The 12,806-nt window shown below is 42.0% G+C and overlaps 1 protein-coding gene across 2 annotated transcripts in view; it reads right to left on the bottom strand.

Moving 5' to 3' along the window:
* The window catches only part of ATVPS33 (Sec1/munc18-like (SM) proteins superfamily), a 457,978-nt gene that overhangs the window by 131,093 nt on the left and 314,079 nt on the right, over positions 1–12,806 (bottom strand). For both annotated transcript variants that reach the window (XR_016263097.1, XM_089441389.1), the window contains exons 19-20: positions 10,144–10,201; positions 9,937–9,995 (exon numbers count right to left, since the gene is read on the bottom strand). Coding sequence is in view for 1 of the 2 variants with exons in the window: in XM_089441389.1 (XP_089297515.1) it covers positions 9,937–9,995; positions 10,144–10,201 (117 nt within the window). In the remaining variant the exon portion in view is untranslated. The remainder of the gene's footprint in view (positions 1–9,936; positions 9,996–10,143; positions 10,202–12,806) is intronic.

Genomic DNA, 12,806 nt, shown 5'->3' with positions numbered 1-12,806 from the left:
TTATTCAATTTCTTGATTTCTGATATCTACCAGGTAGCAAAATTATTACTTAAGCATTTTATGATCAGGGCTTTAAAAATTTTATATTATATATATTTATTATTTTTTGAGAATGTGAAAATTAAATATCAGTATTCTTTGTCATATATGTACATTGTAAAATCTGCTTCTCTGTTCTACTTCTACTTTTGTTATGTTTTAATATAAATTTTCAGTACTGAATCTTGATACAATGGATAGAGGGTTGGGCAGTCAAAGTGGTGACAACAATAGCAAGATGAGACCCCGACTACCTCCACAAGCCCTACAAGTTCAAGAACATAATGCAGAGACAACAATAGGTACCCACAAGCAATCAAGCAACATTTCCAAGAATCCCTTAATGAAGTTCATGAAAAAGATAACACGAAACAAGGCAAAAAATAGTGGGGGCTATGAGGAATGAGAACTGCTGATTGTTGGAACGGTCGAAGCTACACACGCAGCAGCGTCAATTGCCACAACGCTGTTGCCGTCGCTGCCACCGTGGACGTTCGCCGCAATGTTGCTGCCGTCTGCCGCCGTCGACCTTGGCCACACAGCCACCGTCTACGTTTCGACTCTATGAAAACTCACCTCCTAGAAATTTTCAGCCCTGGAAAAATCAGCTGCTTCAACCATGACAGAGCAGCAACACAACAAGGACCCCGAGGAAGCTGAAACGCCACCGTCCATAGATTTCAACAACAGAGATCTGCTGAAGTACTTACAACAGTGCCACAATAAAGGCTAGAATGTATACATCCCCACCGATATTGCATTAGAAACAGATTTTGCTTTCTGGACATCTCAAATTAAACAATTATGAGGAAAATGGAACACCTAGAAGCAGAAAATCGTGGGCTGCGAGCAAACATCGGCACTTTGTCAAACAGAGTTCTATCGGTAGAGGGACAGAACGCATCTATCAGAAAAGCACTACAGGAATACCGAGAACAAAGTGCGGGGCAGAATTCCGACGTAATTTTACAGGCGGAAATCAGAGATCTTAAAAACAAACAGGAGGAAATTAGATCCCAACAAATGTCCTTTAAACAGGAAATGGAGTCGCATATCAGCACATGGGCACAGGTGGTTAGAGGAAAGGACAAAGCCCCTTCGCTCATAGCGGTGGAGGAAGTAGTACAAGCAAAGCTCGTGGAAGAAAGAACCCGACAAGAAAGGGAATTGAATCTTAAGGTAAGAGGACTCCCTACACCTCCCCCCTCAACGGACCCAACGGAACTGGGGACCAGGTTTCTATGCGATACTCTCGACATACCAGACATAACCTTGGACAAAGCCTGGATCGGGCAGGACTCTACCCTCTTCCTCAGGTTCTATGACTCCTCGGATAGACTTCAGATACTCCGAGCCAAGTGGAAGCTATTCTCTCTTCTGAATGAAGTGTTTTTGGATGAAGACCTCACAAGAGCTCAAGTAGCTGAATTGAAACAGGCCACGGAACAAGTTGCAGCAGCAAGACAAGCAGGGAAATGGGCAGTGATTAGAAACCTTCGGGCAGTTATTCGGGACACTTTCCCCCCAGGATGGGCATCCCGTTCAGGTAGCTCCAAATAACGAGTCCGAGCGGAGAGGATGCGGGGCACAAATCTCTCGGTTCACTGCTGGAATGGCAATGGCTCTTTCTAGTCTTCACCAAGCCTACTTTATGAAGCCCTTAGCTCAGCAAACATCCTCCTGGTTACCGAGACTCATGCGAGCCCAGTCCGACCTCTCCCCGACATTACAGGATACCAGTGGACCGCAGTTTGCAGACAAGAGACATGGAGTTCAAGAGGTGTTAGGGGATCAGAGGGTGTTGCTTGCCTCATCCGTGATAGCCTCAGGAGAAGAGTATCAGTGGTCGCGACCAATGAGTATGCCAGATTCATGTGGATTCAAATCAGAGCCAGAACATCACCTCCGAGAGACATTCATGTCGCAGTCTGTTACTTCCCACCTATCTCGTCTTCCTACTCTATTCACAATAGCTCAGACGGAGACCCTTTTACAGACCTGTACTCTGACATCACTAGGTTTTCGGCAGTAGGGGACGTCATTCTCACAGCGGACTTCAATGCCCGGACCAAAGACCTCCAGACTCCTATGCACGACCGGATAGAGGATATATTTTGCACTCGAGGGATTGACCCGACCACGATCGGCATGCACCAGACCTCCGAGGATCACTTGGGACCCATCACAGCCTATGGGAGACATCTGCTACAGTTGGGAGAATCTCATGAGCTGGTAATTCTGAATGGCCTACCATGTTTCCCATCCTCGCACTTCTTTACCTGTAGACCATTTGGAGGCGAGGCAAGTGTGGTTGACTACGCTATTGCAAATCTAGATCTCCTCCCTTACATCAAAATTTTCTTGATCACCCCCATCCCTCTCGCAAATCATGTACTTCTCTCACTCTCTCTGTAGCTTGACCTCCCGAATCCATCTCCTACTCTTCCCCGCAACCCTCCCAGGACCACCTTCCAAATTGAGGAGGGTGACCTTGATCTCTTCTCCTCTATCCTCAGACAGACACTCCCATTGGAGTCCCAGTTCGCCTCTCTCAGCTCCGCCAAGGACAAATACCAGTGCCTCTCATATGCAATCTAAGAAGTTGTGCTCCAATCCTTCCCCCATTCTACCCGTACCGCCACCACCTCCTGCAAACCGGGAAATTGCCCTATGAATAAATGGTATGACCAGGAATGCAAGTCTATGCATCAGGACCTCCGACACGCATTTTGGAACTCCTTACCAACATACCCGGACCTGTGTTCAGGCTAACATTGCCTCCTTCACCGCAAGAAGCGCCTTTTCATTTCCCATAAGAGACAGGTTCTTTCTACTCTCCTCCTTCGCTCCACTAAAGATTTCTGGGGGACCATCCTTTCCCAGCACTCACCTACCCCAGTCGACCTTGATCCTACCTCAATGTTCTCTCACACCTCCCAGTTGTATGACATTCATGGGCAGCCTCTGATTCAGGTTACTTCCCCCCCACCTCCTGCCACCTTTTCTCCGACAAAGATATCAGAGAGGCAATATGGACAATGAATAGCAGCAAGGCAGCAGACGAAGAAGGCTTCTAGGCACAATTCTTCAAGCATGGACTTCGCCCCCAAGTAGGATATCTGGTGGACCTTCTCAACCAGGTGGTTCGGGATGGATTTCCGACCCGATTCACAAGTCAGGGCCTACTTCCGACCCCAACAAGTGCAGGACAATCATGGTTGGGCACATATTCTCCAAGCTATATGCTACAGCACTCCACAAGACACTCTCCCATTTCCTTGAGCAGAGACAACTCAGGGCCAAGGGCCAAGCAGGATTCCGCCCAGACCACCAGACAATCGACCACATCCTTGATTCCTTACTCTTCATGCGGTGATCGAGGAGGCTAGGCATCGATCCTCTAAAGTGTACTGCTGCTTTGTAGACTTTCGGAAGGCCTTTGACTCAGTCCCGAGGGAATATCTTTTCCAGAGACTAAGAGAGATTGGCATCTCCTCAACTCTCCTGATAGCTATCATGCGCCTCTATGAGGTCGTCCTTGGCCGTCTCCGCACAGTTGGAGGAATGTCATATTTCATCCGAAGCACCATTGGAGTCAAGCAAGGATGCCCCCTTTCTCCTACTTTATTCGGGATCTATATCGATGAGCTTGAGTCCTTCCTTCGGGAGCATATCCAAGAGACAGATGGGTGTTTTCTTCACCAAGTCTTGATTTCCATCCTCCTCTTTGCAGACGATATTGCCCTTATTGCCTCCTCCAAAGAAGGCCTTCAGAGACAGCTAGAAACTCTCGCAGCTTTTTGTGACCAGAGACATCTAACTTTGAACTTGGGTAAAACCAAAGTGATTATCTTCAATGGAGTCAAGAAAACCTCAGACTTCCACTTCTTATTTAAAGGAGAAGAGATCGATATTATCAGCACCTATACATATTTGGGAGTTCAGTTTTCAGGGCCTAGCTTTAGCCTACGGCTAGCCCTTCAGCCTCGGATCAACAAAGGGTATGGCTCCCTAGCCCTTCTAGAGAGGTAGTGTTTCCGGCACCATTTCTAGGACATCTCGTCCAAAATGAGCATCATGAACACTTTGATTTGCCCCATAGTACTTTACGGCTCAGAGATTTGGGGTCCCTCTCTCCTAGAGTCAGATTGGGCTTCAGCAGAGCGGGTCCAAGCCCTCCTTTTGCACCGTTTCATTAAGTGCAAGCAGACAGTTCCTCAGCACATCATTCTAGCAGAGTTCGGGGCTCAACCCTTCCGCCTAGAGGTGATATTCAAGCTAGTGTCGCTTCTGCACAGGCTCTGAGGCCTGGCAGACATGAGGAAGGGTCAAGATAGATACCCATATTTAGCATATTGCTCCTCGGAGAACATCGCCTGTATATAGACAGGCCAATCCAAATGTTGGTACACCAGTGTGACCGAGCTTCTGGAGGCTTCAGGAATCCAGATTGGCCATCTCCCTCCCTTTCAGTACTCTCTAAATGCTCCAAGCCACCTCCTTCCCAGTCAGCAAGAGCTGAATAAAATCATTAAGGAGGATATTTACAGACGATACGTTCAGACTACATGGACCAATCCTCCCAATGGGTTGCGTCCAAAAATGGCCTTCTACGCGGAACATTGCTTGGAGATCAGGGATGGGCTCATCATCAGACCCGAGTACACTTTCCAGCATTGGATGCATGCCCTTAGAATCCCCCTCGGACAGCTCAGAGTTGGGTCTCACAGACTCCAGGTGGAGACAAATCACCACATCGATAGGGCAGATAGGATTTGCCAGCTCTGCCACTTATAGGAGATAGAGACAGAGACACACTTCATCTTCGGATGCCCTACTTACTACGAGATTCAAGGTTGTTTCCATTGTCTCTTCAGGTCTTCTCAAACTTTGTCCAGCTTCCTTAGATATGTTGATCCGAGATGCCTTGCACTTTATCTCTAGGAGGCCTTCAAATTTCGGGCCTATTTTCTTCAGCGCCCCCCAGATCGAACACCACACAGAAGATTACAGACTTCTTTAGGGCACTACCATCAGTGCGGGGCACCAAAAGAACCATTGACTGACCCACAGACACTGAGACCAGATCAGTGCGGTCCCGGGGGGGCCGACCCACCAAACTGCACTAGCGCTCCAGGATTGGATCCACCCCTGGTAGGTGCCCTAGAATCTCCAGGCGACAACAGCGACAGCCTAGTATGCCCACAGGACAGCAGACTTTGACAAGCTTCTCTCAGTTTTCATCTCTTGACCTCGGATGTTAGGAGTAGGAACTGGACAGGAGACTCCTTTTTTCTCCTTCTCCTTCTCTGCTTCATCGCAGAGCTTTGTTTCTAAGTCGATAGCTTCTATCTTCTACATTTACATTTACTTAGATTATAGATGTATTTTCTGCTCTTTAAAAAGAAATGTTAAAGGGGGTTGTTTGGTCCGCCAGCTTGGCATGATGTAATCATTGTAACCGACAATCCCGTTGACCTATTATGGTCATTTGTTGGACATTAATAAAATTATCTTATCTTTAAGGTAACTATACAAGAGTATGGCATCATCTTTTGAGCATATCTGGGTTAAAAGTGAAGGGTTGCACATGCAGCCTTGAACAAAGAATAGAGATGACTAAGCTTCACATGAAACCCAATGGAAGCAATGAATGTGATAACAGCATTGTATATCCTATTAAGAGAGGTAGAAATGAAGATTCATCCCAATGTATGAACAATAAAGTCACATCCAAATTGAGACTAATCAAGGGAGTTCTAGTACTAGGAGGACTAGTGTAAGTGAATCCATTCAAAAGATGTATATTGTCTTGCATAGGGATGAAGCAGATGATGCCATAGCAGATTTTTTATGGAAAATGGAATTTCATTTAATGCCACTCGTTCACCATACTATAAAGAAATGCTGAGAAATATCATAGTTGCAAGGACAGGATATGCACCCCCAGGTTACAACAAAATGAGGACATCATTGTCAGATAGAGAGGTGACAAGAATGCATGAACTTATGGAGGACCTCAAACAATCTTGGGTTCATTCAAGTTGTTTAATTGTCATGGATGGTTGGACAGATATTCAACAAAGACCTTCGTTGAATGTTATTTTCAAATCACCAGAAGGACCTTATTTTTTAAAAGCAATTGATTGTAGTAGGAACTAAACAGGAGACTCCTTTTTTCTCCTTCTCCTTCTCTGCTTCATCGCAGAGCTTTGTTTCTAAGTCGATAGCTTCTATCTTCTACATTTACATTTACTTAGATTATAGATGTATTTTCTGCTCTTTAAAAAGAAATGTTAAAGGGGGTTGTTTGGTCCGCCAGCTTGGCATGATGTAATCATTGTAACCGACAGTCCCGTTGACCTATTATGGTCATTTGTTGGACACTAATAAAATTATCTTATCTTATCTTATCTTTAAGGTAACTATACAAGAGTATGGCATCATCTTTTGAGCATATCTGGGTTAAAAGTGAAGGGTTGCACATGCAGCCTTGAACAAAGAATAGAGATGACTAAGCTTCACATGAAACCCAATGGAAGCAATGAATGTGATAACAGCATTGTATATCCTATTAAGAGAGGTAGAAATGAAGATTCATCCCAATGTATGAACAATAAAGTCACATCCAAATTGAGACTAATCAAGGGAGTTCTAATACTAGGAGGACTAGTGTAAGTGAATCCATTCAAAAGATGTATACTGTCTTGCATAGGGATGAAGCAGATGATGCCATAGCAGATTTTTTATGGAAAATGGAATTTCATTTAATGCCACTCGTTCACCATACTATAAAGAAATGCTAAGAAATATCATAGTTGCAAGGACAGGATATGCGCCTCCAGGTTACAACAAAATGAGGACATCATTGTCAGATAGAGAGGTGACAAGAATGCATGAACTTATGGAGGACCTCAAACAATCTTGGGTTCATTCAAGTTGTTTAATTGTCATGGATGGTTGGACAGATATTCAACAAAGACCTTCGTTGAATATTATTTTCAAATCACCAGAAGGACCTTATTTTTTAAAAGCAATTGATTGTAGTGGAAAAACTAAGGATGCTACTTCCATGTTCGAAACGTTGAAGGACGCAATTGATGAGGTTGGCCCTTCAAATGTGGTACATGTCATCATAGATGGAGCACCTATTTGTGGAGCAACGAGATTGATGATCCAAAGTCGATACAAGCATATCTTTTGGACTCCTTATTGTGTATATGCCATTAACAATGTCTTAAAAGACGTTGGCAAAATACGGTGGACTGCAAAAATCATTTCAAATGCGAGAGAGGCACAAATGTTCATTTGCAACCACCATGCTTCCTTGGCAATTTACAGGATGTATTCAAAGAAGCATTTTTCCAGCCTGCAGAAACAATATATGTCACATACTTTATTTTGCTTGAGTGCATGGTTGAGGTCCATGCATCTTTACAAGCCACGGTTGTTTCTTTGGAGTGGAATGCATGGACCGAGTCTAAGTCACCTCAAGCAAAGAAGATATTAGAAATGCTTCTTAATGAGGATTGATGCGCTGATTGTAGATATATTGTTTCTTTCACAACTACAATTCTGGAGTTCATCAGGTATGTTGATTCAAATTCTCCTGCTCTTGGAGAGATATTTGAATCTATTGATACCATGGAGGGCAAGGTAAAACACATCATTCACCAAAGAAACCTTTCTTTGGAGTTTTTCCATGAAATCCACAGGTTGATAGAGAAAAGATGGAATAAACTCAATACCTCCCTCTGCATGGTTGCATATGCCCTTAATCCAAAGTAGTATATGGAAAGACCAAATAGAATTCTTCCTATTGATGATGAAGAGCTAAAACAAGGGTTTATTGTTGTTATAACTAAGATGTATAATGTTGATGAAGCAAGTGTGATATGGGAGAAATTGATTGATTTTGGTACATTAAGCCCTCCTCCATCCAGCCAAGATGCAAAGAGGTAAATCAAGCATTATGCTCAAAAGAAACCCCTTGGAAAGTGGAGAATGTATGGGGGCTAGGTCCCAAAGCTCTGAAAGTTTGCTTCATGTTTCCTATCTCAAGTTGCTAGTTCCATTGGTCCACATATAGTTTCATCACCTCTATTAAGAGGAATAGACTTACCTCTAAGAGAGCAGAGAAACTTGTTTATGTGCATTAGTCTTCGGCTTCGTTCAAAGAAACTACCTAAATATTTAGAAGGAACTGTTGCACAATGGGATGTGAATGTTGAAGATGCTGCCCAAATTGACAACGATGACAACAATCCTTTACCAAATGTAGGATTGGTTGGCATACCTTTAGATGACATTGTTGCATCTGATGATGATGATGTCGCTATATTTTGGCTATTGGGCATTTTGAATTATGTACTACTTTAGGCTTTTGCCTTTTTTCTAGTATGAACATCAATATGATTTGGGTGGCTTTTAGTTTTGGTTTTAACTTTTTATGGCTGTCTCTTGAATCATTTAAAAATTCAATTTGGTATATACATTTAATCTTTATACTTTATATATATATATATATATATTAAATTTTAATTTTTAATATATTATATTATTGTCGCTCCCAACTTGATGTTTCCTGTAAATTTGGGCAAAGCTTCTAGCCATACTGGATACTTATTCCCACGTACCCAAAGTACCCACGTACCAGAAACTCGTGCAACATAGCATAGAGTGCATACTTTTATTATAATGCTAATAATAATATTACTTTTGAAAAGCAGTAGGCCTAAAATACATCTACTCATGTATCACTGATGTGACTATCCAATATACACTTGCACACAATGTCACATGCTATTGTAATCATTAATCCAACTACTATCAACTAAGTCGTTACTTATTTGTATGGATTCTTTAATGTTATGCTTCTTTCAGAAAACTTGAAGAAGGATCCCAGGTAGGAGAAAAATCTCAAAGGAGACTGAGTTGGCAATGCTCTTGAAAAGCCCTAATCTTAAGGCTCTAAGACCAGTTCATATAGGCACAATACCAGCTATTAAAGAAAGATGCTCACATAGAATGATACAAGAAGTTACAATGAAACAACTAGGCAAGTATCAGAAGACTTGTCAAAATCGCACCTGTATTAAATACATACAGACAGGACAAAGCAGGAGGGGGGGAGTGATCAAAGTTGACCAAGTCTCCAATAAAATACAGTAAAGCTGGCGAGAGACCAATTTGGAATAGATCACCAAAGGAGATAAGATGAAGTATAAAAGTGTACAAACAGATAAAGCACAATTATGATGCATGATAACCGTTACAGATGTTCAGTAAAGTAAATCTCATAATTCATCAACAAATGTCTATCCTAGCATCTCAATGTCATTTACTAGATGCATACTTTAAAAGAAAATAGATATTGCAAAAAGCAGATAAACTTCATCCAATTAAAAAATTAATTTTATAGATATCCTCTTTTGGCTCTACTTACAAAATTGAAAATCGCAGGACTTACTAACATTGGTTCCAAGTTCCAACCAGTAGCTAATGACAAAGATGATAAATATAATAAATCTTGTCACTATCTTCAAAAGAACACTTCAGTCTCCCAAAAACTAGAAAAAATCACATATGTTAGAAAAACTAAGTAGCCACCAAGAAAAACATCCAGTATCCTAACCCTAAGAAATACTCTTGGACAACCTCAGAAATGACTGCTAATTCTACATTCATCAGTATTGGATTTATATAGGACTGCATATACTTCAGTTATTTTGATTTCAAACACTATCATAATCATACACAACATCTATAAAGAAAACAAAATCTACTTCCTCACATGCACCCTTTTCCAGTATGTTTCTCTTTATGTCTTCCAAAATGTGAGAACAAAGGTATTACTGAGGAAGAACATATTCTTTAAACACCTAGATCGATACTTACTTGTCAATCACATGAGAGTTCTGTTGAGCCTCAAGAGAAGTTCTCTCGATAATGACATCCTGTGCCCACAGGTTGCAATCCCATAAAACGGTGATCAAATAAAAACAAAATGGATAAGCCTATACTCACATCCCTTTCTGAAACAATCAATTTCATGATTAGAGAGACACATTTTGTGCACAAGAAAATCCACAGAAATGCCTCTACCTGCTTGTGTTCAGAATGTGGTCCTGGAAGTAACCTTACAATCTCTTCAATTGAACGCCTGATACTCAGAACACAAGCAAATTGCAATACCAAGAGAATATTAATAAACTGCATGTTTCTATTTTCAATAAATTTAGTAGCTAAATATAAAGCATCTGTGCATAACCAGTTATCCATAAATGAGAATAATTCCTTTCCAAGCAAATAATGACTACATCCTAAGAAATGTGATTGGAAACAGGCAAAGAAAAGAAAAACCAACATATTAATAAGTTAGCAGCAACAAGATCGTTGTCTTTCACACCATTCTGTGGACAGTACATCCACCATTTAACCACACTTTCCGGAAATGGCATCAAATACTCTAGTAAATTTGTATTGGTCTGCAGTAGATATATTCAAAAAATTACTTAGAATCTAAGAGAATGAAGATCTGCAAGCAATATTTCATGCATACTGGTTGGAAAAGAAAATGAAGATCATTTGAATAGGAAAACATGATTGATAACAAAAAAAACTCAATACAGCCCCAAAATATGTCTGAGACCTTGAACCTGTGTTACCAGATCCATGGATTCTTGATGTTGGATCTGCGGATCCATGTTTTGAATATGGATATGTAATATTCCTAAAGGAAATATTAAGTGATAAGTTGATAACAGAAACAAAAATATGGACATGCAACCAAACTCAAACACAGAAATATCAGTTTACACCAGTAATTACACCAAAAATTTGAGCCATTTTATTATACTGAGCAAATGGAGTACAAATAGATGGAAATAGAGGAACCTGGGCTTGCAAAAGCAAGCAAGGCAAAACCTGGGTGATAGTATTGGTGCCCAAGTGCTGGAAATGCTTTTTTCCAATTTCTGCGTTAGTCCAGTGACAAATTGTTACTGCTGCCAGAAAGCAAATGGGAAATCTGACCTCAAATGTGCTCACAAAATTCTGAAAATTTAGCTGGTGCATTTTCTCAACAAGCCCAGCAAAACCCAGAAATGGTTTGGGCTCCTTCCAACCACCCCCAAAATCCCTCAAGAAATGCAAGCTCCTCCAACACCCAAGAATTCACACCACTACAATTTTCACTGAGATTTGGCACTAAACTCCCTGAGATTTCTTCCCAAAATTTTCCTCTGCAAGTCCACCCAATCTTGGCCCAAATTCCCGTCTTATCACCACAATGATGCAGCTCCTCTATGGCCTGCGCATGCCAGCCAAACTAGTCTCCCTCTGTGCAGTCCCTTGCAAGCAAAATTTCGGCCTGTGTGATAGCCCCTGATTTCAGCTTGCAAACTCCCACAATTTCCTTGCGAAAGTCCTGGACTATGTGCCTCCAAATTCCCGGAAACTTGTGGGCAGTACAGCTGCTCTCCCAAACAGGTCGAATGCCTCAACAAACAGTTTTGGAACAGCTCCAAATCGTAACAAGGCCTCTCCTAGGGTGACACTCAAGGTTCACAGAAGAAAGAGTTGGAGATTCCCGCCTGGAAATCTCCTTGTGCACAGCAGCACGAGTTGACTTGGCTAAACAGCTCAAGCGAACAAGATTTCAGGTTTCAGATTGGCAAACGACCCCAAAATGAAGCTCCCCTCTTCTATTTATTCTCGCTGCCGTTCTCTCTCCTTGTGGACCATCCCTTTGCACCTCCCTTTCTCTCTCTTTGCTCCCTCCAAATCGAATTCCTCAAGGGAGTTCGAATTCCTCCTTGGGGTGGTCCCCACATTCCACTATCCAAATAATTTTCCTTTTTCTCTGAAGTTTTGGAGCATCCCTTCTCACAAAAAATTAATTTGATATCTTTCACCCACTTTTCCTAAGTTTCATGCCCAAAATTGTTCACCACCAAAATTGCAAAGAAAATAGAACCTCCTTAGCATAATTTAATTAGAGGAAATATTACAGTCCTCTCCCAAATATTCCTGTCCTCAAGCAACTACAATGACGCGTGTTGTAGTATTTGTTCTCCCTCCCTTGTAGCGTCCTCCTTTGGCAGATCCTTCCACCAAACAAGAAACTCCTTAATGACCCTGCTCCATAGTTTCTTCTCTCTCACTTCCAAGATGGCCTTTGGAACTAAAATCAGATGCCTCTCATCATCCATAGGTAGAAACTCCATAGCTTTTAAAAACTGCTGTCCCAAAGCCTTTTTCAGGCAAGGGACGTGGAATACATTATGTACCTTTCTCCCTCGTGGGAGCTCCAACTCATATGCTACCTCCCCAACTCGCCTGGCTACCCTCTAAGGCTCATAGAAACATGGCTTGAGTTTCTCTGCACCTTTTTGCTTCAGTGTGGACTGTCTGTATGGTTGGAGTCCCAAAAAGACTAAGGCCCCAACCTCAAAGTGCCTCTTAAATCTTCCCTTGTCTACATATAGCTTCTGTTGGTTTTGGGCCATCTACGTGTTATCCTTGAGAGCTCTAAAGATATCACAACTCTCCTGTATCCAATACTTAGATCCTAGAGCCATGCTATCTCCAAAGATCATATGAGCAAAGGTTAGTGCATCATAACCATACAAAGCACGAAAAATTGACATATCTATGGACATGTTGTAGGTGGCTTTGTAGCAGTGTTCTCCAAGATGCAGCCACTTCACCCACACACGCTTCCGCCCCGTCACATAGTTATGTAAGTAGCCCTCTAGCCACTTATT

This window comes from Pinus tabuliformis, chromosome 9, assembly GCF_031772625.1.
Source record: "Pinus tabuliformis cultivar Carrire ecotype Pingquan chromosome 9, CPIR1, whole genome shotgun sequence".
Taxonomy (NCBI): Eukaryota; Viridiplantae; Streptophyta; class Pinopsida; order Pinales; family Pinaceae; genus Pinus; species Pinus tabuliformis.
This window is presented reverse-complemented; position numbering and strand designations above follow the sequence as displayed.